General features: G+C 38.6%; 2 protein-coding genes across 4 annotated transcripts; both read left to right on the top strand.

The window, feature by feature from the left end:
• The first annotated feature begins 5,243 nt into the window (after positions 1–5,243).
• On the top strand, positions 5,244–10,126 carry LOC125224553 (protein ACCELERATED CELL DEATH 6-like). 3 transcript variants are annotated; one of them, XM_048127973.1, is made up of 7 exons: positions 5,244–5,784; positions 6,546–6,695; positions 7,020–7,124; positions 7,255–7,488; positions 7,598–7,923; positions 8,182–8,769; positions 10,038–10,126. In XM_048127973.1, the coding sequence occupies exons 1-7, from the start codon at positions 5,376–5,378 to the stop codon at positions 10,056–10,058; spliced, it is 1,833 nt and encodes a 610-aa protein (XP_047983930.1). In that variant the 5' UTR covers positions 5,244–5,375; the 3' UTR covers positions 10,059–10,126. The 3 variants fall into 3 exon arrangements, with proteins under 3 accessions (XP_047983930.1, XP_047983929.1, XP_047983931.1); XM_048127972.1 differs by having other exon boundaries at positions 7,255–7,491; XM_048127974.1 differs by lacking the exon at positions 10,038–10,126 and having other exon boundaries at positions 7,255–7,491; positions 8,182–8,673; positions 8,745–8,923.
• A 2,263-nt stretch (positions 10,127–12,389) lies between these two features.
• Positions 12,390–15,586, top strand: LOC125224472 (ankyrin repeat-containing protein ITN1-like). Its single transcript, XM_048127876.1, has 7 exons — positions 12,390–12,950; positions 13,367–13,516; positions 13,714–13,764; positions 13,857–13,946; positions 14,013–14,252; positions 14,327–14,649; positions 14,842–15,586. The coding sequence occupies exons 1-7, from the start codon at positions 12,407–12,409 to the stop codon at positions 15,442–15,444; spliced, it is 2,001 nt and encodes a 666-aa protein (XP_047983833.1). The 5' UTR covers positions 12,390–12,406; the 3' UTR covers positions 15,445–15,586.
• The last annotated feature ends 5,456 nt before the right edge of the window (positions 15,587–21,042 follow it).

Genomic DNA, 21,042 nt, shown 5'->3' with positions numbered 1-21,042 from the left:
AATTGCTAAAGGGAATTTACCTGGGGAAATAGCATCAAAATTTTCTAAAAGGGGGAAATCAACTAACAACTTTTTTAACGGACTTTTACTATGAACTTTGATGTTCCATCACAAGGGCATGGCAAATTAAACCCAAAAAAAACCCCGAAATTTCGATGTAAAGGGGAGGGATCGCAAAGCAACAAGAGGCTTCATGGCTGCGCAACTCTATCTCTCCTCAGATCCATTCTAGTGTTATGTTTTTGGATGATGCTTTTGAGCTCTGGGCTGATCTTCGTGATCGCTTTTCTCAGTCAGATTCGGCTCATACATATCAACTTCGCCAGCAGATTATGCATCTATCTCAAGGTCAATCTGATGTCAATTCTTATTTTACAGATCTGAGAGTTCTTTGGGATGAATACCGTCATTCTCAGCCAATTGCTTGGTGCACTTGCAACACATGTCGATGTGACAGTGCAAGGAGATGGCATTCTCATCAAGAGAATGAGTGTACAATGCAATTTCTGATTGGTTTAAATCCAAGCTTCTCACAGATCAGATCCACCATTCTGGCATTGATTCCTATGCCTTCTCTTTCAAAAGTGTGTCTTTATTGGATATCCAACTGGATATAAAGGGTATAAAGTTCTCAATATTGACACAATGCAGGAAATCATTTCAAGAGATGTTGTTTTCCATGAAACTATTTTCCCTTTTTCTCACCTCAAACCTTCAATTGTTCCCATACCTCCAACACAAACTGAAATTCTATCTCCTCCTGACCTCCCTCTAAAATCATCTTCTGATATATCTCCTCCCTTACCTATTATCTCTCCAGATCTTGTCTCGGCTTCAGAAAATAACACCTCGATTCCTACCACTACCACCAGAACTGGCAGAACTGTCAATCCACCATCTCATCTGACAGATTATATTTGCAATTCTGTCACCTCAGGTTCAAAAATATCCCATATCCTCTTACTTCACCTTATCAAAGCTATCTCCATCATACCTTCGATTTGTAGTTCTCATGACTGCAGTCTTTGAACCCTCTACCTACTCACAAGCTGCAAAATATCCAGATTGGCAAAATGCTATCCAAGATGGCAGCTCTAATTAACACTGACACATGGTACATCACTATTCTTCCTGAAGGGAAACACCCCATTGACTGCAAGTGGGTATTCAGAATAAAATTTCATGCTGATGGAGCAGTGGAGAGATACAAAGCAAGGCTTGTTGCTAAAGGCTACACTCAACAAGAAGGCATAGATTATCTAGATACTTTTTCTCCAGTGGCTAAGCTAGCAACAATCAAATTCATGTTGGCTTTGGCTTCAATAAATGGCTGGGAACTTTGTCATCTTGATATCAACAATGCTTTTCTATATGGAGATCTCGAGGAAGAAATCTACATGACACTACCTCCTGGGCTGTCTGTTGAGGGGGCTGATCAACCAAACTCAATACTGGTTTGTAGATTGAAAAAGTCACTATATGGTTTAAAGCAGGCTTCAAGGCAATGGTATATCAAACTCTCTGATGTTTTAAGCGGGTTTGGACTTCAACAGTCAGCCTCGGATCACTCCTACTTTTTCAAGCATGATTGTTCTGAATACTTTGGCATGGTAGTCTATGTTGATGATATCATGATAGCCACCAACAACAAAAGCAAGATAGATGAGTTCAAAAGTTTCCTCTCTGACCATTTTAAATTCAAAGATTTGGGTGAACCAAAATATTTCCTTGGTTTGGAAATTGCCAGAAGTGAGACTGGAATTTTGATATCACAAAGAAAATATGCCATGGACTTGTTAAGGGATGCTGGTCTTTTAGGATGCAAGCCTTCGTCAGTTCCTATGGACCCTGCTAAACAATTGGGACAAGAAGCAGGAGAGTCCATGACAGAACCATCAAAATACAGAAGATTAATAGGAAGATTGCTGTATCTTTGTATCACTAGACCAAACATCACATTTGCTGTTCATAAGCTCAGTCAATATGTGTCTAAACCATGTGAAGAGCACTGGTTAGCTGCTGAGAAAATACTAAGGTACATCAAAGGTACACCAGGTCATGGGCTTCATTATTCCAAGGAAGCAGAATCAACCTTAAGTATCTTCTCTGATGCTGACTGGGCAGCTTGTCCAGACACAAGAAAGTCAATGACTGGATTCTGTCTCTTCTTGGGAACATCCTTAATATCATGGAGAGCAAAGAAACAAGCTACAATTTCCAGATCTTCTGCAGCGGCAGAGTATAGAGCAATGGCTCAAGCAAGTTGTGAAGTTGTTTGGGCATTGGCATTACTTGAAGATTTTGGTATTAAAGCAAACAAAGCTGTTCCTCTTTATTGTGACAGCCAAGCAGCGGTGCATATCTGTTCCAATCCAGTCTTCCATGAAAGAACCAAACACATTGAATTGGATTGTCATATGTGAGAGAGAAGTACTTGGAAGGAGTAATAAAACCAATGCACATTCGGAATACTTTTCAATTGGCAGATATTTTTACCAAACTCTTGGGAGTAACAGCTTTTCATGAGATTTTGAGCAAGATGGATTTCAAAAGTTTATACTGTCCATCTTGAAGAGGGTGTTGAAATATGACTTGCAAATTGGGTGTACGTGGAGAGCAAGGATAGGTGACAAACAAGAGAAGCTTCTAGATATGACAAATAAGGAAAGAGTTAGATACTTAGTTGTGAAATAATTGCCTACATGCAAGTTCACAGTAACACTTCTATAGACTTAAGAGTATAAATTAGCTACTGTATTCCTTCTTCTTAGATTATTATACAATACAATTTTTCTCTTTAGCTCCTCTGATATGGAGATTTATGGTTTTATTATTTCATAGTCTACCCACGTGATGGAAGTCCGATGTGTTATTCCGGCCCACACGTGAGGGGGCGTGTTAAATTCTTCAAATCATTGTCCCACATCGGCTTGGTGATGATCCTAGCTTCTCTATATAAGTGTGGATAACCCTCCCCCTTATGAAGCCTTTTAAGGGGTGAGTGGCCCATTTCTAATATGGTATCAGAGCAGGGCCCAAGTTGATGATGGTTTATCTCTTTATCTCTTCTCTTGCCTACCCACGTGATGGAAGTCCGATGTGTCATTTCACGTGAGGGGGCGTGTTAAATTCTCCAAATCCTTGTCCCACATCGACTTGGTGATGATCCTAGCTTCTCTATATAAGTGTGGATAACCCTCCCCCTTATGATCCCTTTTAAGGGGTGAGTGGCCCATTTTTAATATAAACAAAAGGGCATCTCAATTTTTCAAAGAAATGAAAGAAAAGCAAGAATTTTGAATCACAAACACTGATCAATAGGGTTATGCATAAAACCCCCTTGAAACAGAGGCGGAAACTTCAAGAAACATGCAGGGAAAATCTACATGGTTTGAAATGAGAGAATTTGGCTACAAATCCGTTTCAATTAATCAGCAAAGCACGAACACAATCAGCTAATAGGGAAATGGAAACCAGAAATTAAGGTACTGAATCTTTGTGCAATTAATTAAATCGGAATCTTCGCAATAATAGTTTTCATCTCACTAATGTACTCAAAATATAAGGTCCTTGTAGTAAATTTAGTTTTTCAATAGAGTGTCCAAAATTAAGTTTTTAGGTAAATTGGATTCCTTATTTTATAATTAACAATTGATCGTAAAAATATAAATAAAGCAATTTTCTCAAATTTCCGATAATTTTTGGATAAAATTTTATTGTTATTCGATCTACAAGGTGGAATGGAGTCAATTAGAAAGGATGGAGAAACGTGTTGGGCTGATTTTTGTTTTAAGAAAAAGGGATATATTGGGCTGCATTTTTAATATTGTTTTGGGCTGGGAGTTATTTTCTTTATGGGCTGACAAGAAGAAAAACAAATGAGATAAGATGGACTGGATTGTTTGGATTAATGTTGGAGCTGATTAATCAATTAATTAAATTCTTTGAATAATCTGAATCTGTAATCTGAACAGCAACAAATAATATGAAAAAAAAGCATTATTCATAGTAATAAAATGTTCCACATCGAGAGTTGATTAGACTGTCCCCATTAGGGTAAATTAATTGAGTATTGGGTATTTGTCATTTGACAATGTTCTCCTAATTGGGACACTTATTTGTTTGCTACACTGGTTTCATATCTTTTATCCAGACTTCCTCTACTCACAACTCACTTTATTACCTAATAAAATATGAGACTATTTCTCTACTAACTATACATACTATAATTTCTAGTAGGAGTAGTATCTAATACTATCTCCATCCACAAAAATAGACAAAGTTGTAAATAGCATGAGTTTTAATGCATAACTGGTAAAATAAAAGAAATGAAAAACATAGTGGAAGTAGTGTTAGTGGATTGTGGGGCCTATATTTAGAATGATATGTATGATTGGTTTAAAACTTTCCATTTTTAGAATTAGTTTAATTTTTGTGGATGACCTAAAATGGTAAAACTTGTCTATTGTTTGTGGATGGAGGTAATATTTATTACAATCGTCCCACAATCTAACGTGCACTATTTTTATGAGAGGAGATATTAGTTCATTGTTGTTAGTAGTTCATGTCATCATCTAGTGAGATATACTGAAAATAATATACTCTTTCTGTTCCATAAAAATAAATAAAATTTTCTTTTTTCATCCGCTCCATAAAAATATCTCATTTTTATTTATGGAAAGTTCTCCCAAACTCATTATACATGTACATCAATTTATTTACAACCCACCATTAAACATTTATAATAATGTGGATCCTTCTATCCACTAACATTATACTCCCTCCGTCCCACAAAGTTTGTCCCATTTCACTTTGTACCATTTTTGGTAGTGGACCCCATATTCCATTAACTCATTCCTACTCACATTTTATTATAAAACTAATATATAAAAATAGGACCCATATTACATTTCAACTCACTTTATATTACATTTCTTAAAATACGTGTCCGGTCAAAGTGAGACAATCTTTGTGGGACGAAGGGAGTAACATTATTTTAACTATCCTACTATCCACCTATTACTATCATGCAATTTGTAGAAATCCATCTAAAATGCCTACTAATGAATATTGCAGGATGACGTGCCACGTGGCAACATGAGATTCGTGGTACGTTGTCACTTTAAGAAGGGTTGTCATTTGAATACATCCCTTATAGTATTATCTACTTTTGTTAGAGTTGTCTCCATTATATATTATGTACTGTACTATGTCCTGTAACATGATGAGAAGTTAGCCTTGAATTAGAGCGATGCTTGCTGCAGCTATCTTACGCGATGATCTTAATAAACTGACCACGCATGAGAAATGGGAAGAAGTGGTGGAGAAATACAAGATAAAACCCATGGGCTCACACTCTTATTCTCACCAGATCCATGGTCACACCTTTCCGTGCAGCCATCTCCAGTTACAATCCAAACAGCCCCAACCCCACCCATCGAAGATCCACCATGGAAATGCTCTCCTTCATGAGGGAATGCGGATCAGCATCCGAGCTGCTGAGGATGCCTGATCTGAGAGGAGACACCCCTCTCCACCTTGCAGCCGCAGTTGGATGGGAGGCCATCTGCAGACAAATAGCTTCAGAGGATCCAAGGCTCATCGAGATCCGCAACAGCAATGGTGAGACTCCTTTGTTCATTTCAGCTCATCACGGCAGCCTTAAAACGTTTGTCGCTCTCCATGACATCTACAACCATGGCAAGGATAAGGGTGATGAGTCGCTCTGTCGGAGGAAAGATGGAAATACCGTCCTGCATTCTGCCATTTCTGGAGAATTCTTCGGTAAGAATATTTTGGGATAGTTACTAGTACATTTTAAGTTGTGGTTTTAGTTTTAGTTTCAATTGCTAACATCATCCGGACCATTTCTGATTGGTTGGACCAGGATCAACTTTCTATCGAACTGGCCTAAATTTAAAATCCAGATATATTGTCTGGGCAGTAATTTTTTTCAATTTCAGATATATATAGCTGGTTCAGTTAAATTTGGTGACCCGGTCTGATACAATGAGGTTCTATCGCCAACCAATTGGTCATACGAATAAAGACCCATAGGACATATATATAGGGATGTATTAAGATGACAACCCTCTTTATTGTAACACCATACCACCATTTTAGGCCATTGGATCTGAAAATCGTGTGCTTGTCATGCTGCCACGTGTAAAAACACGGAGGGGTAAAATAGGAAATTTCTAATTTTATGTTACCAGATTGCAGTGCTGTTCATTGAATATTGTAGTCTTACCACAACAATATTGTAGTTTACCACGACTGCAATATCTAATACAGTAGACTGCAAACCCGTGTTTTTTCACGAAACTTAATCCTAGGCGTCCATAGATGAGATCTAACGGACTATATTGGTGGTATGGTGTTATCCTATCTATAGTGTCACCCTAGTGCACCTCCATATATATATATATATATATATATATAGTCTTTACACAAATAATTATTTTTGGTTTAAGTTTCAATTGACAATGTACATATATATGCATGTAGATTTTGATGGTGCTTGATTTGCATTATTGTTGTTGCAGAATTAGCATACTTTATATTGGAGCACTACAAGAATCTACTCAATTATGTTAATGTTGATGGAGAAACTCCTCTTCATATCTTGGCCAGAAAGCCTAACTTGTTCAAAAGCAGTTCACAGCTTAGATTCTATGAATCAATTATATACTGCTGTAAGAAATCCTATTCATCATACTTGGCTTGTCTCTATATTATATAATTTCCACAAGAGCTATAAAGGTGATGATCATCAATATATACAGGTTTTAAGTTTTTCTCGAGCAAATTAATAATAGGGATGATAACCATTTAAATCACGAAATTTGACCAAACTTCGTGATTTAAATCTTTATCATCCCAAGATAATATAATGTTGGACGATCTAGATACGTAAACAATTTGCACGTTGAAGGTGTAGTTTTCTATTGATTACGTATCTAGACCGACGAGATGACGAATAGCAATGAGTACTACTACTTTTCATTTGGTATTTCCAGCTGGCTGTTTAAGATCCAGGAAAGAAAAAAGTGCTTTAACTGATCCAGAAGATCCAGATCCACCGTATATGGATCATGGAGTTCGAGGATATGAAAGTTTTTTAGGTAAATATAACTTAAATTTGTATCCTCCCAATAATTACACTACTTGCATTTCGATTCTCAAATTTCCAAAAGGGTCCTTTCATCTCTTGGAGTTGGTACGTGGTAGTTGAAACAAAACACATTGGTGCAGGATTGTCAACGATAAGAAGGGTTCATAAGATGAGAGTTGGACACTCACATGTGATGCGGATGATGGAGAAAATGATTGAGTTCGAACCGAGTTACAAATACGATAGCAACGGCCAGCGCCCCATCTCTTTCCCAGAAGCATCCGGTGATATTCCAAATCGCCCTCCCAATGTTGAAGAGCCCCAAACCACAGAAAATTACTCCTACAACATAGATCAGCAGCAGACCATTAATGGTGGTAATTAACTAGATCTTTTAGTTCTATGGATTTATCTCTACATGAGAGAAATTAAAAGCCATTTAATATTGAAACTTCACTTCACTAAATATCTCACCTATTGCAGATGATGAAGTGAAGGGCACCCCACTATTAGAAGCAGCTAAGATGGGAATCCTAGAAATGGTGAAACAGATACTCAAAGAAGTGCCGGTGGCCATCAATGATCGAGACTCGGACGGCAAGAATGTGCTGATGGTAGCAGCGGAGAACAGGCAAATCGCCGTTTTTGATTTTCTGATTCATGAGATAAAGCTCCCCGGATTTTTCTTCCATGCCTTAGATTATCAAGGAAACAGCGTCCTTCACAGCGCGGCAATCCTGAGACCTAATCAGACGTGGAGCATTCCCGGTGCTGCTTTGCAGATGCAATGGGAGATCACATGGTTTAAGGTATCAACACATATTTGGCTATATGTTATCTTGTTTAGCCTTGAATATATATGTTGTTTGCCCCAATGCTATATTTCTGTTTTAGGCCTTAATTGTCTTATTAGGCCTAGCCTGTCATCTGTGTGCCTATTTATATAGAAGTAGGACGCATCTGTGTCTCTTTACGTGTTCTGTTTGTCTCGATTACACTATTACTCTATTCTGTCACAACAACACGACTAGTCTACTCAGCGGATGACATTTTTTTTTGTAATCCAGCATGTGACGAAATCAGTTCCACAGCAAACTTGCAATAACCAAAATGCAGAGGGGAAGACTCCGAGCCAGATCTTCACAAAAACACATTCAAGTCTAGTCAAGTCAGGAAAAGAATGGCTGACAAAAACCTCAGAGTTTTGCGCGGCAGTTGCGGCTCTCATTGCCACCGTTGCATTTGCCACGTCAGGGACGGTCCCAGGCGGCTTCCACCAAACCGACGGCTACCCGATTCTCAAGGATCAGCAAGCATTCAAGATTTACTCCATTGCTTCGCTGGCTGCGCTGAGCCTGTCCATCGCCACCCTCGCCTCCTTCTTCTCCATCATGATTTCGAGATTTGAAGAGCGCGATTTCGAGCGAGACCTGCCGAGAAAGCTGCAGATGGGGCTGACTTTTCTGATTCTTTCCAAAGTTGCGATGCTGGTCTCCTTCTACGCGGGGCATAGTTTTATGCTGGTAGACAAGTTGAGGATCTCTGCAACGACGATATATGTAATTGCTTCGTTACCCATTTTGTTATTCGTGATGGCCAACAACATTGATCTTGTTTTGGTTTACTTCAGGATTTTGCTGGGCCGCAGCTACAAGGTGTTCCCTCACTAGCTCATCTATCATTTCTTCCAATCTTGATTTGATTAAGTGATTCCTTTACTTTTTCTTTTTATAGATAAGCAATGAATTGAATTTGTTTATTAGAGTGGATATTTTAGAATGATAATATTATGGGACATTTAATAGTGAATGGAGGGAGTCGTTGACAAGCATTGATTTGGTAATGTCATGTTATCTCTTGTGTGGAAAAGGAATAAGAAAAACAAATGTTACTCACTACTATAAAAATATACAAATATTGTAGTTTTACCTCTTAACATGTAGGCGTGCATTAGGCCAATTATGCATGTTTACACACTTACGACATGTTGGCCTAATGCACGTTCACACAGCACAGTTAGTGTGTCAGTGCATAAGGCTAGTTTTAGCTAATACACACTTGCATGATGTAGAATGTATTGTTTGCATTTCGTGTGATCATAAATCGGGGATGGAATATGCTTTATTATAGTGGCGATAATGGCGCAAAAACATCACGAGTGGCAGCGCACAAAAACGGGAATGGCTTGCAGATACGACGAGTATGGTAAACGATAAGGATTGCAGACGATGAAAAGAGGGCGGGGAAGATAATGGGGGTACGGGGTTGGGTGAGGACATTGGCGGACACAACTACACTCGAGAAAAGACTCCCAACCAGACTAAATAATCACTTTTTTAATTGTATAATATCATAAAAAAATTTATATTTTTTTGTGAATAGTTGTGCAAAAGCTTCTATCATCACAATCATATTGTCACCTATTTCACCCCCGAGAGTAATGATGTTATTAAGGAATGGTTAAAGTTACAAGTGATCAAAAGAAGTGTTTAAAGACTAAATATATCTAGTTGATTTTTGACAGTTTTAAGGTTTACTAACATTTTGGGTATTCATTTGACAATGATTAAAATCAATTCTATATGTTGTAATAACAAATTTTGGTTTAATTTAAAAGAAAAGATATACGCATTGTATACCGCGTGTAGCAGACGCGCCGCTACTGCTTCATCAGTCATCAGTAACCCTATACGAATTAATCCAGAAGTGTGTTGCTATGATAGAGGGATTTCTTTTGTAAATGTTCCTTACTTGCTATGAGTGAAGCAGCGATTGTGAAGAAATGTTTTGTGCTCGTTCAGTCGTGCTTTAAAAGTTCTTGGTGCTACTGCTTTTAGATTTTTCCACAATTAGAGTAGTTTGTCACCGTTACTGTGGCATCTTGTACCTAAGTAGGCTATATTTGATGTGATTTTATTTGCAGGATATGAAAAACATGCTATGATGGCTTACTTTCTGCTGCAGCCGCTTCAGCAAATAGTGCTTATGGTACTAAATTTTCCTATGTTTGTGTGCTAGTTAGTTCACATTCTTCTCTGGGAGGGGAAACGCTGAAATTTTCTTATAGGTGGTGGTTTATGGGGGCTCTGGCTTGTGTTGTCTTGCTTGGTACTCCCCCCGTTCCATAGTAGTGGAAGTATTTCTTTTCGGTACGGAGATTAAGAAAAAATTGTATTAGGTGAGTTAAGTAAATGGAGAATAAAGTAGGAAATGAAGAAGGTAGAGAGACATAGAGAGGATAAAATAAGAGAGAGTAAAGGAGGAAATGTGTTGACTTTTACTAAAAAAGGAAATGTCTCTACTACCATGGAACGTACCAAAATAGCAAAATGACTCTGTTACTATGAAACAGAGGGATTAGTTTTTATATTTTGGTATTGAGTTCTCAAAGGTCCTACTACAGTTAGATGATGATATAGATTGCTTGATTTTTGTTGGGCTGATATTTGTTTTAAGAAAAAGGGATATATTGGGCTGCATTTTTAATACTGTTTTGGGCTGGGAGTTATTTTCTTTATGGGCTGACAAGAAGAAAAACAAATGAGATAAGATGGACTGGATTGTTTTGATTAATGTTGGAGCTGATTAATCAATTAATTAAATTCTTTGAATAATCTGAATCTGTAATCTGAATAGCAACAAATAATATGAAAAAAATAGCATTGTTCATAGTAATATTCTTTGTGAAAAAAATAGCAAAAAAATATGAAAAATAATATGAAAAAAATAATATGAAAAAAATAGCAAAAAATATGCTATCCGTTTTGACACTCCTACTTAAATTTTAATTTACTTACGATAAATTGAGCTTGCTAAGCAGTCATGACAAAACTCATGTAAGTATATTCTTTACTTGCATTACAGTTCCTTTTTTTTTTTTTTTTTTTTTTGATAAAAAGAGCGCAAACACAACTTGAGTAAAATCACATTTTGGGAAAAGTATAAGCACAAACATTTACTTGCTGGAGGAGAAATCTAAGTAAGAGAATCTAACATAATTCGAACGTCATTCTATGCATGCTTTAATTGCTTATACAACATCTTCCTTCAGTTCCGAAAATAGTTCCTTCTTTTTTTTTTTATCATTTTTGTCCATCTACCAAAATTAGTCCACTTCCCATGAAATATTGCATACTTTGTCATTTGACAATGTTCTCCAAAATAGGACACTTATTTGTAGCAATGCTACATTGGTTTCATATTTTATCCAGAGTTCCTCTACTCACAACTCACTTTACCTAAAAAAATGAGACTATTTATCTACCGACTGTACATTCTATAATTTCTATCTAATACTAACTCCGTATACAAAAAATAAACAAAGTTGTAAATAACAAGGGTTTTAATACTCCCCCCATTCCATAATAATGGAGGCAAAACTTTTCGGCACGAAGATTAAGAAAAATTGTGTTAGGTGAGTTAAGTAAAGAAAGAATAAAGTGGAAAATGAGAAAGGTAGAGAAATGAATAGAGAAAAAAGTAAGAGAGTAAAGTAGGTGTGTAAAAATGTGTTGACTTTTACTAAAAAGGGAAATGACTCTATTACTATAGAACGTACCAAAATGGCAAAATGGATCTATTACTAAGGAATGTAAGGAGTACATAATTAGTATAGTAAAAGTGATGGAAAATGTGATGAAAATAATGTTAGTGGATTGCGGGGTCTATATTTAGAATGATGTGTATGATTAGTATTGGTTTAAACTTTCCATTTTTAGAATTAGTTTAATTTTTGTGAACGGCCCAAAATGGTCAAACTTGTCTAACTTTTGTGGACGGAGGTAGTATTTATTAAAATCGTCCCACAATCTAACGTGCACTATTTTTATGAGAGGAGATGTTAGTACATTGTTGTTAGGAGTTCATGTCATCATCTAATGAGATATACTGAAATAATATACTCTCTCTGTCCTAAAATAAATAAAAATAAGGATGTTTTTCTTTTTCGTCCATTCCATAAAAATATCTCATTTCCATTTACGAAAAGTTCTCCCACACTCATATAAAGTACATCAATTTATTTACAATTTATACCACTAGAGACCCATCATTAAACATTAATAATAACGTGGATACTCCTATTGATTAACACTAATTTAACTACCCTGCCTACTAATGAATATTGCAGGATACGCTCCTAATATTGCGGGATAACGTGCACGAGATTCGTGGTACGTTGTTACTTTAAGAAGGGCTGTCATCTTAATACATCCCTATGTATATATATGTATTTCCTCCGTTGCACGATGAGAAGTTAGTCTTGAATTATGTTAACTCTTTCAAATTAGAGCGATGGAAGAAATGAGTTATGAAGATAACTTACGCAATGATCTGTATAAACTCGCCACGCAGCAGCAATGGGAAGAAGTGATGAGGATATACAAGGAAAACCCAGGGGCTCACATTCTTATGCTCTCCAAATCAACGGTCACAGCTTTCCATATCGCCATCTCCAGTTACAATCCAAACAGCCCCAACCTCACCCATGAAAGATGCACCATGAAAATGTTCTCCTTCATGAAGGAATGGGGACAGGTATCCGAGCTGCTGAGGTTGCCTAATCTGAGAGGTGACACCCTTCTCCATCTTGCCGCTGCAGTTGGATGGGAGGCCATGTGCATACAAATAGCTTCACAGGATCCGGAGCTCATCGAGATCCGCAACAGTAACGGTGAGACTCCATTGTTCATTTCAGCTCAGCACGGCAACCTTCAGACGTTTGTCGCTCTCCATGGCATCTACAACCATGGCAAGGATAAGGTTGATGAGTCGCTCTGTCGGAGGAACTTAGATGGAAATACGGTCCTGCATTCTGCCATTTCTGGAGAATACTTCAGTAAGAATATTTTGAGATAGTTACTATACACTTTAAGTTTTAGTTTTAGTTTCAATTGCTCAACCCTTCAAGGTCCATTTCTGATTGGTTGGACCAGGATCAACTTTCTATCGATCTGGCCTAAATTTAAAATCCAGATATATTGTTGGGTCAGTAATTTTTTTCAGTTTCAGTTATATAGCTGGTTCAGTTAAATTTGGTACATGGTCGGTGACCTGCACTGATACAATGAGGTTCTATCATAAACCAATTGGTGATACGAGGAAAGACCCATATGACTTATATATTAATATATATATATAGTCTTTACACAAATAATTATTTTTAGTTTAAGTTTCAATTGCCAATGTACATATATATACATACTTGTAGATTTTGATGGTGCTTGATTTGTAGTACTATTATTCTTGCTGCAGGGTTAGCTTACTTTATATTGGGGCACTACAAGAATCTACTCAATTATGTTAATATTGATGGAGAAACTCCTCTTCATGTCTTGGCCAGAAAGCCTAACTTGTTCAAAAGCAGTTCACAGCTTAGATTCTATGAATCCATTATATACCATTGTAAGAAACCCTATTCATCATACTTGGCTTCTCTCTACATTATATAGCTTAAATTAAATTAATTTCATACCTTCTTTTATTAAAAACATTTTTCCTTTGAGAAATCTCTACCCGTGCATGTGCTATTTGTGAACAATAGTATAAAATTTGTTGGATATGTGAAAAATAACAATGTGTTTGTTTACCATTGTCTCCAGGTGTTTGTTCAAGACCCAAGATAAAAAATCTCCCTTCTACTAATGATCAAAGTATGAATTAGTTCCATTGAAAGTTTATTTACAAGAAAATTGGATGAAACTTGTTGTATCTCACATATAAGTGTTTGGACTTGGTGTTTCAGGGAAAGATTATGATTCGTATTCTTCCAATTCCACTACTTGCATTTCGATTCTCAAATTTGCCACAAGGGTCCTTTCATCTCTTGGAGTTGGTAAGTGGTACTAGTAATTTTATAGGAGTTGGTAAGTGGTAGTTGAAACAAAACACATTGGTGCAGGATTGTCAACGATAAGAAAGGTTCAAGAGATGAGAGTTGGACACTCTCATGTGATGCAGATGTTGGACAAAATGATTGAGTTCGAACCGAGTTACAAATACGATAGCAACGGCCAGCGCCCAAGCCATCTCCCAGAAGCATTCGGTGATATTCCGAATCAACCTCCCAATGTTGAAGAGCCCCAAACCGCAGAAAATTACTCCTACAACATATACCAGCAGCAGACCATAATTAATGATGGTAATTAAACTGGATCTTTTAGTTTTATGGACATTTAATATTGAAACTTCACTTCACTATCTCACCTATTGCAGATGATGAAGTGAAGGGCACCCCACTATTAGAAGCAGCTAAGATGGGAATCCTAGAAATGGTGAAACAGATACTCAACGCAGTGCCGGTGGCCATCAATGATCGAGACTCGGACGGCAAGAATGTGCTGATGGTAGCAGCGGAGAACAGGCAAATCGCCGTTTTTGATTATCTGATTCAGAGAAAGCTCCCCGAATATGTCTTCCATGACTTAGATTATCAACGAAACAGCGTCCTTCACAGCGCGGCGATCCTGAGACATGACCAGACATGGAGCATTCCTGGTGCTGCTTTGCAGATGCAATGGGAGATCACATGGTTTAAGGTATCAACACAAATTTGGCTATATGCCGCTATGCTATGTTTCTGTTTTAGGCCTTAATTGCCTTACTGGACCTAGCCTGTCGTCTGTGTGTCTCTTTACGTTTTTTGTTTGTCTCGATTACACAATTACTCTATTCTGTGACAACAACACAACTAGTCTACACAACGGATGACATTATATATTGCAATGCAGCATGTGACGAAATCAATTCCACCGCAGACTTGCCGCAACCAAAATGCAGAGGGCGAGACTCCGAGCCAGATCTTCACAAGAACACATTCAAGTCTAGTCAAGTCAGGAAAAGAATGGCTGACAAAAACCTCGGAGTTTTGCACGGTGGTTGCGGCTCTCATCGCCACCGTTGCATTCGCCACGTCAGGGACGGTCCCGGGCGGCTTCCACCAAACCTACGGCTACCCGATTCTCAAGGACGAGCCGGCATTCAAGATTTACTCCATTGCTTCGCTCGCTGCGCTGAGCCTGTCCATCGCCACCCTCTTCTCCTTCTTTTCCATCGTGATTTCGAGATTTGAAGAGCGCGATTTCGAGCGAGACCTGCCGAGAAAGCTGCTGGTGGGGCTGACTTGTCTGATTCTTTCCAAAGCTGCGATGCTGGTCTCCTTCTACGCGGGGCATAGTTTTATACTGGTGGACAAGCTGAGGGTCTCTGCAACGCCGATATATGTGGCTGCTTCGTTGCCTATTATGTTATTCGTGATGGCCAAGAACATTGATCTTGTTTTGGTTTACTACAGGATTTTGATGGGCCGCAGCTACAAGGTGTTCCCTCACTAGGTCATGTGTCATTTCTATAACTCATAAATTTCTTCCCATCTTGATTTTTTATAGATAAGCAATGAATAAGGTTCTTCTATAACTTTGAATTTGTTTGTTAGAGTGGATATTTCACAATGATAATATTAGAGGGAGTCGTTGACAAGCATTGCTTTGGTAGTGTCATGTTATCTCGTGTGGAAAATGAATAAGAAATTCAAATATTACGCACTGCTATAAAAATATACAAATAATATCCACCCTTGTAGTTTTACCTTTTAACAAATAGGCGTGCATTAGGCCAATTTTGGCCTAATGCATGTTTACACACTTACAACATGTTGGACTAATGCACGGTCACACAGCACGAGTTAGTGTGTCAGCTAGTTTTAGCTAATACACACTTGCATGATGTAGAATGAATTGTTTGCATTTAGTGTGATCATAAATCGGGGATGGAATATGCTTTATTAGGCCATCCACATTGCGTCTCGATGCTGTCTCCATCTCGTCCCGGAGAGACGATCCGAGACGAGACGGCATCGAGACGGTGATGCAACACTCCATCTCGTCCCGGTCTCGTCGCGCGTCTCGCGCGGAAGAAGACGCTGGCAAGCGCTGGCGCTAGGCATGACGCCCACTCGCCGGTCCACGAGTGGGCGTCGTCACGATGACGTCATAAATAATTTTTTTTAAAAAATTCGATTTTCAGAAAAAAAAATTAAACATTAAAAAACAGTAATATTACAGTTGAACGGTAATTTTTTTTTCTTTTTTTATTCCGTAAATACTCTTTCATTCTCCATTCTACACACAAATACATATCTATTCTTCTCTCAAATCATCTCTCTTTCCTCTCCAATTTCCGTAAAAATGTTCGGTGACGGAAACTTCGGCAACTTCGACTTGAACTCGTTTGCCGACTGGGAGGGCATGTACAACGTTTTGGGTGCTACCGGTTCCGGTTCCTCGCCGGGCACCCAAGACTCGTCGACGCCGACGGCGTACCAAACACCCAATGGCAGATGCAGAAATGAAATATCGTGGAGTTGAATCACATTATAAATATTTAAATAATATTTATATTAATTATTTTTAAAAAATATATTTTAATATCAATCGTTTATGCGAGTATGGATATTCTTAAAACAACATACTCCCTTCGTCGCACCCTTTGAATACAGATTTAAGAAAATGATGTTTAAAGAATTAAGTAAAAAAAAATAAAATAGAAGATGAGATCAAGCAAAGAAGCAAAAAGATAAAGTAAACGAATAATTATGTTATATTTTTCCAAAAAAAAGACTTATATTATTTGGGACATCCATAGAATATACGAGTCGCTTATGGCGGGATGAAATGAGTATACTTTTTTGTAACATTCCAAATTTTTTAAAATAAAAAATAATTTGAATATAAATAATAAGGTTGAAATTTTAAATTATAAAACTGAAATTAGAAAAAATTAAGAAATATTTACTTTATATAGGTATGTGTTTATTTAGTGATATATAAAAAATACATGTAACAATAATTAAAATATTAGGTGAGAATACACATTCAATGTAATTCTGAGAACTAATAATAAATAAAGGAGAATTCAAAGGCCATTTTACAATTAGATTACATAATTCAAGATCACTAATCTTTTAAATTTAGCAAATTATGTCATTTAATTCTAGGTCCCTAGGTAAATGGAGTATTGGAAAAAAAAGCAATAATGACAAATTCCGTCTCAATCCTCACCCATATTGCCAAACCCATTTCTTTTCTCTCTCCGGCGAAATTCCTCTGCCGAGTGCCGCCTCCTCGACATCTAACGCCTCTGCCATGATTCCGCAGCCAGATTCTGGACTACTTCCGCCCCACTTTCTTTCTTTCTCTCTCTCTGTGCAGTCTCATCTCACACTGCATAAGGTGGGGGCGGAGATGCGAACGCCGTCGAAGAAAGGAGTTTCCGGCGGCACTCCAGGGCAGGGTGGTGGGGTCGGCCGACCCCACCTGGATCCGCCGCTGCAAACACCACATGTTGATGTGGATGCATACTATCGTGTCTCTGCCCTCCGAGGTATGGGAAAACGAAGGGATTATCCTAAATTAGGGAGAATTTTCCGGATGAACACACTTCGGAAAACCGTCCGATAGAAGGAGAACGAGGCAGTGGAGGCTCCGCCAGTCGCGTTGTCGATGCCGAGGAGGAAGAGGAGGAAGAAGAGGAGGAGAAGGAGGAGGATGATCTAGGCCGTCATCCATACACGGACTAGAGGTGCCCACGGTTCAGGAACCGGCGGTTACGGTTCGGAACCGCCGGTTTCGATTTTGGAAATTGTTGAACCGGAATCGAACTGCGAGGGGTTTCGCGGTTCCAGTTCCAAAACCGCCGGTTTCGGCTTCGGTTCCAAACCGACGGTTTTCCGGCATCTTTTTACGGTTCCAAACCGCCGGTTTTTTGCGGTTCCGGCTTGATTTCGCGATTCCGGTATGAATCCACTCGGAACCGGTGGTTCCGGCATGGTTTCGGTTCGAAATTTTTTGAACCTGAACCGAACCACGGTTCAAAAATTGACAGTTTCGGTTCGAAACCGTAACCGATGGTTACAGTTTTGATTTTAACCGCCGGTTCAGTAAACCTTGGGCCGGTCTACATACACCCGCAAGGAGACCATGACTCTGTACAACGCTTGGATCGGCGTCTCGTACGATCCCATCGTCAGGAATCAATAAACCCGTTTCTGTTTTTGGGAAAAGGTCACCGAAGCTTACAACGAGACAAAGCCGAAGGGGACCTGCCGCCGCAACTTGAAGATGCTCCGCAGTCATTTTGACCGATGCGACACGGATGTCAAAAATTTTGTGCGATCTACATGAATGAAGCGACGAATTACCAAAGCGGAGCCGACATTCTAAGAGCGGCTTTGCTAGTCTTTAAAGACGACAACAAGAAAAATTTCAAACATATCGATGTTTGGTCGACGGTCAAAGACTTTGATAGGTGGGCTGGCGGTGTCCCGTCTTGCATGAGGTCGAACTCGAAACGCACGATGCACATGACAAGTTGCCAATACTCGTCTAGTGAGGGCGGGTCAGGCAACACCTTACAAGAGGTTGAGGGCACAACCACCGATGAAGGGGGCTCCTTCGGTTCACGACGTCGGCCGCAAGAGACCAAAGCAGCGAAGGCGGCTAGAGGGAGGGGGGGCCGAGGCGAATCAACCCAGGCGGGCTCGTGCTCGAGATCGAACACCCTAATGTCCATGTACCTGCTCGCCACGATGGCTGACACTTCCCATATGACGCCTCCACAATATGAAGCCCATCTTGCCGGAATTGAGTATATGACAAGACAAATTGATATTCCGCTCCATCTAGCTTGAGGACACTGCCACCGCTTTCGGGGGATGATTCGCAGGCGGAGTAGTTTTTATAATTTAATTTAGAGTAATCTAAATTATGTAATTTTATTTTTTTAGGATTTTAATTATGTGTGTGTTTTTTTTTTTTTTAGGATTTTAGATTGTAATTCTCTTTTATTTAATGATGTGTGTTTTTATTAATTAAATTTGTTGGAAATAAAAATAAAAAATGAAATTGAATGAATAGTTAAGGGATGAGATGGTTAAGGGATGGAGGGATGCTGGTGCTGTCTCTTAGTAAAGAGATGAGTGAAAAGTACAATGGGGCCCATGAATAGTGAAGAGATGAGAACGTTAAGAGACGGATAAGAGACATGGATGCGGATGGCCTTATAGTGGCAATAATGGCGGCAACAACATCACTAATGGCTTGCAAATACGACGAGTATGGTAAACGATAAGGATTGGAGACGACGAAGAGAGGGCGGGGAAGATAATGGGGGTTGGGTGAGGACATTGGTGGACACAACCACACTCGAGAAAAGACTCCCAACCAAACTAAATAATCACCTTTTTAATTGTATAATATCATAAAAAAATTTATATTATTGTGTGCATAGTTGTGCAAAAGCCCTCTATCATCGCAATCACATCATAACATAGAAAAAATATATATTGTCTAAAAATTCCAAATATAAATATATAGCCTTTATCAAAACAATCTAAAAAGATTGATTCAATATTCAATTCAACTAAGCCGATGATGGTGGCTTAATGGAATCCTAAAATTATTCCCAACTGGTTGTTATTGTCACCTATTTCATCCCCAAGAGTAATGATGTTATTAAAGATTGGTTAAAGTTACAAGTGATCAAAAGAAGTGTTTAAAGACTAAATATATCTAGTTGATTTTTGACAGTTTTAAGTTTTACTAACATTTTGGGTATTCATTTGTCAATGATTAGAATCAATGACAATGATATATGTTGGAATAACAAAGTTTGTGTAGGGATCAGATTAGTTTAGATTCACTAATTACCGATACACTTGTACAAGAGAGCTTAGTCAAACTCTCACCCACGCGGCTGATTTTACACAAGTAATACAAATTTCAATTACAAGAATCAAGTTCTAACTATTATAAGGTCTTGAAAGCTATTAACTCAGCTTCCTTGTAGTTACTTCAGCCTGCACACTTGACACACAAATTAGTAATAACAAGAAGGATCCTCTCGGATCTAAAACAACAATTACTAACTAAGAACAACGAGAACGACAATAGATCAAAGATTCTTGGTTCAGAACCTGCCACAACAACACTGATCTATTCTACCAGAACAAGACCCAAGGGAGCACAGATGGATTGGATAGAGTTAACCCTCGGACCACCAATACCTCCACCAGAAAGTCCCCTCACACCAGATCAAGTTCCACTGAACAAATCTCCACACAAAACCTCCGAGTCTCACAAACCCTAGTTCTTCCCCAGCAACCAAGCAATCGAAGAGATTGCCTTACTCCAGCACTCACAGAGGATCTATCACTCAAAGAACCATGAGAGATCACCAAGAGATGGCCGGAAACACATCAGAGAAGAAGAGAGAGAACACTGAATCAATCGTAGAGAAAGGGAGAGATTAGAGAGTGAATGAGAACAGCGCATAGACTTCTCACAATAACAAACACAGCCCTAAATCCAATGGCTGTAGAGCAAGATCCAAGTGAGGGGGCACGTGGCAGCATCTGGTGTAAGGAGATAAGTAATTGGGTTTAGCCCAATTAATCACATCCGGGCTTACTAAAACCACAGCCCAAATAAAGTCCACCCAATAATTCCAACAGTTTGGTTTAATTTAAAAGAAATGATATACGCATTGTATACCGCGTGTAGCAGATGCGCCGCTACTGTCAGTCATCAGTCATCATCATCAGTAACCCTATACGAATTAATCCAGAAGTGTGTTGCTATGACAGAGGGATTTCTTTTGTAAATGTTCCTTACTTGCTATGGGAGAAGCAGCAATTGTGAAGAAATGTTTTGTGCTCGTTCAGTTGTGCTTTAAAAGTTCTTGGTGCTACTGCTTTTTTATTTTTTCACAATTAGATAAGTTTTTCACGGTTACTGTGGCATCTTGTACCTAAGTAGGCTATATTTGATGTGATTTTATTTGCAGGATATGAAAGACATGCTATGACGGCTTACTTTCTGCTGCAGCTGCTTCAGCAAATAGTGCTTATGCTACTAAATTTTCCTATGTTTGTGTGC

This window comes from Salvia hispanica, chromosome 4, assembly GCF_023119035.1.
Source record: "Salvia hispanica cultivar TCC Black 2014 chromosome 4, UniMelb_Shisp_WGS_1.0, whole genome shotgun sequence".
NCBI classification, from domain to species: Eukaryota; Viridiplantae; Streptophyta; class Magnoliopsida; order Lamiales; family Lamiaceae; genus Salvia; species Salvia hispanica.
This window is presented reverse-complemented; position numbering and strand designations above follow the sequence as displayed.

Coding starts and splice junctions, on each gene's coding strand:
- LOC125224553 (XM_048127972.1), top strand. CDS start 5,376: ATGGTCACACCTTTCCGTGCAGCCATCTCCAGTTACAATCCAAACAGC. Junction 6,696..7,019: donor TGAATCAATTATATACTGCT/GTAAGAAATCCT, acceptor TGGTATTTCCAG/CTGGCTGTTTAAGATCCAGG. Junction 7,492..7,597: donor GCAGCAGACCATTAATGGTG/GTAATTAACTAG, acceptor CACCTATTGCAG/ATGATGAAGTGAAGGGCACC.
- LOC125224472 (XM_048127876.1), top strand. CDS start 12,407: ATGGAAGAAATGAGTTATGAAGATAACTTACGCAATGATCTGTATAAA. Junction 13,765..13,856: donor CCCTTCTACTAATGATCAAA/GTATGAATTAGT, acceptor TTGGTGTTTCAG/GGAAAGATTATGATTCGTAT. Junction 14,650..14,841: donor GGGAGATCACATGGTTTAAG/GTATCAACACAA, acceptor ATTGCAATGCAG/CATGTGACGAAATCAATTCC.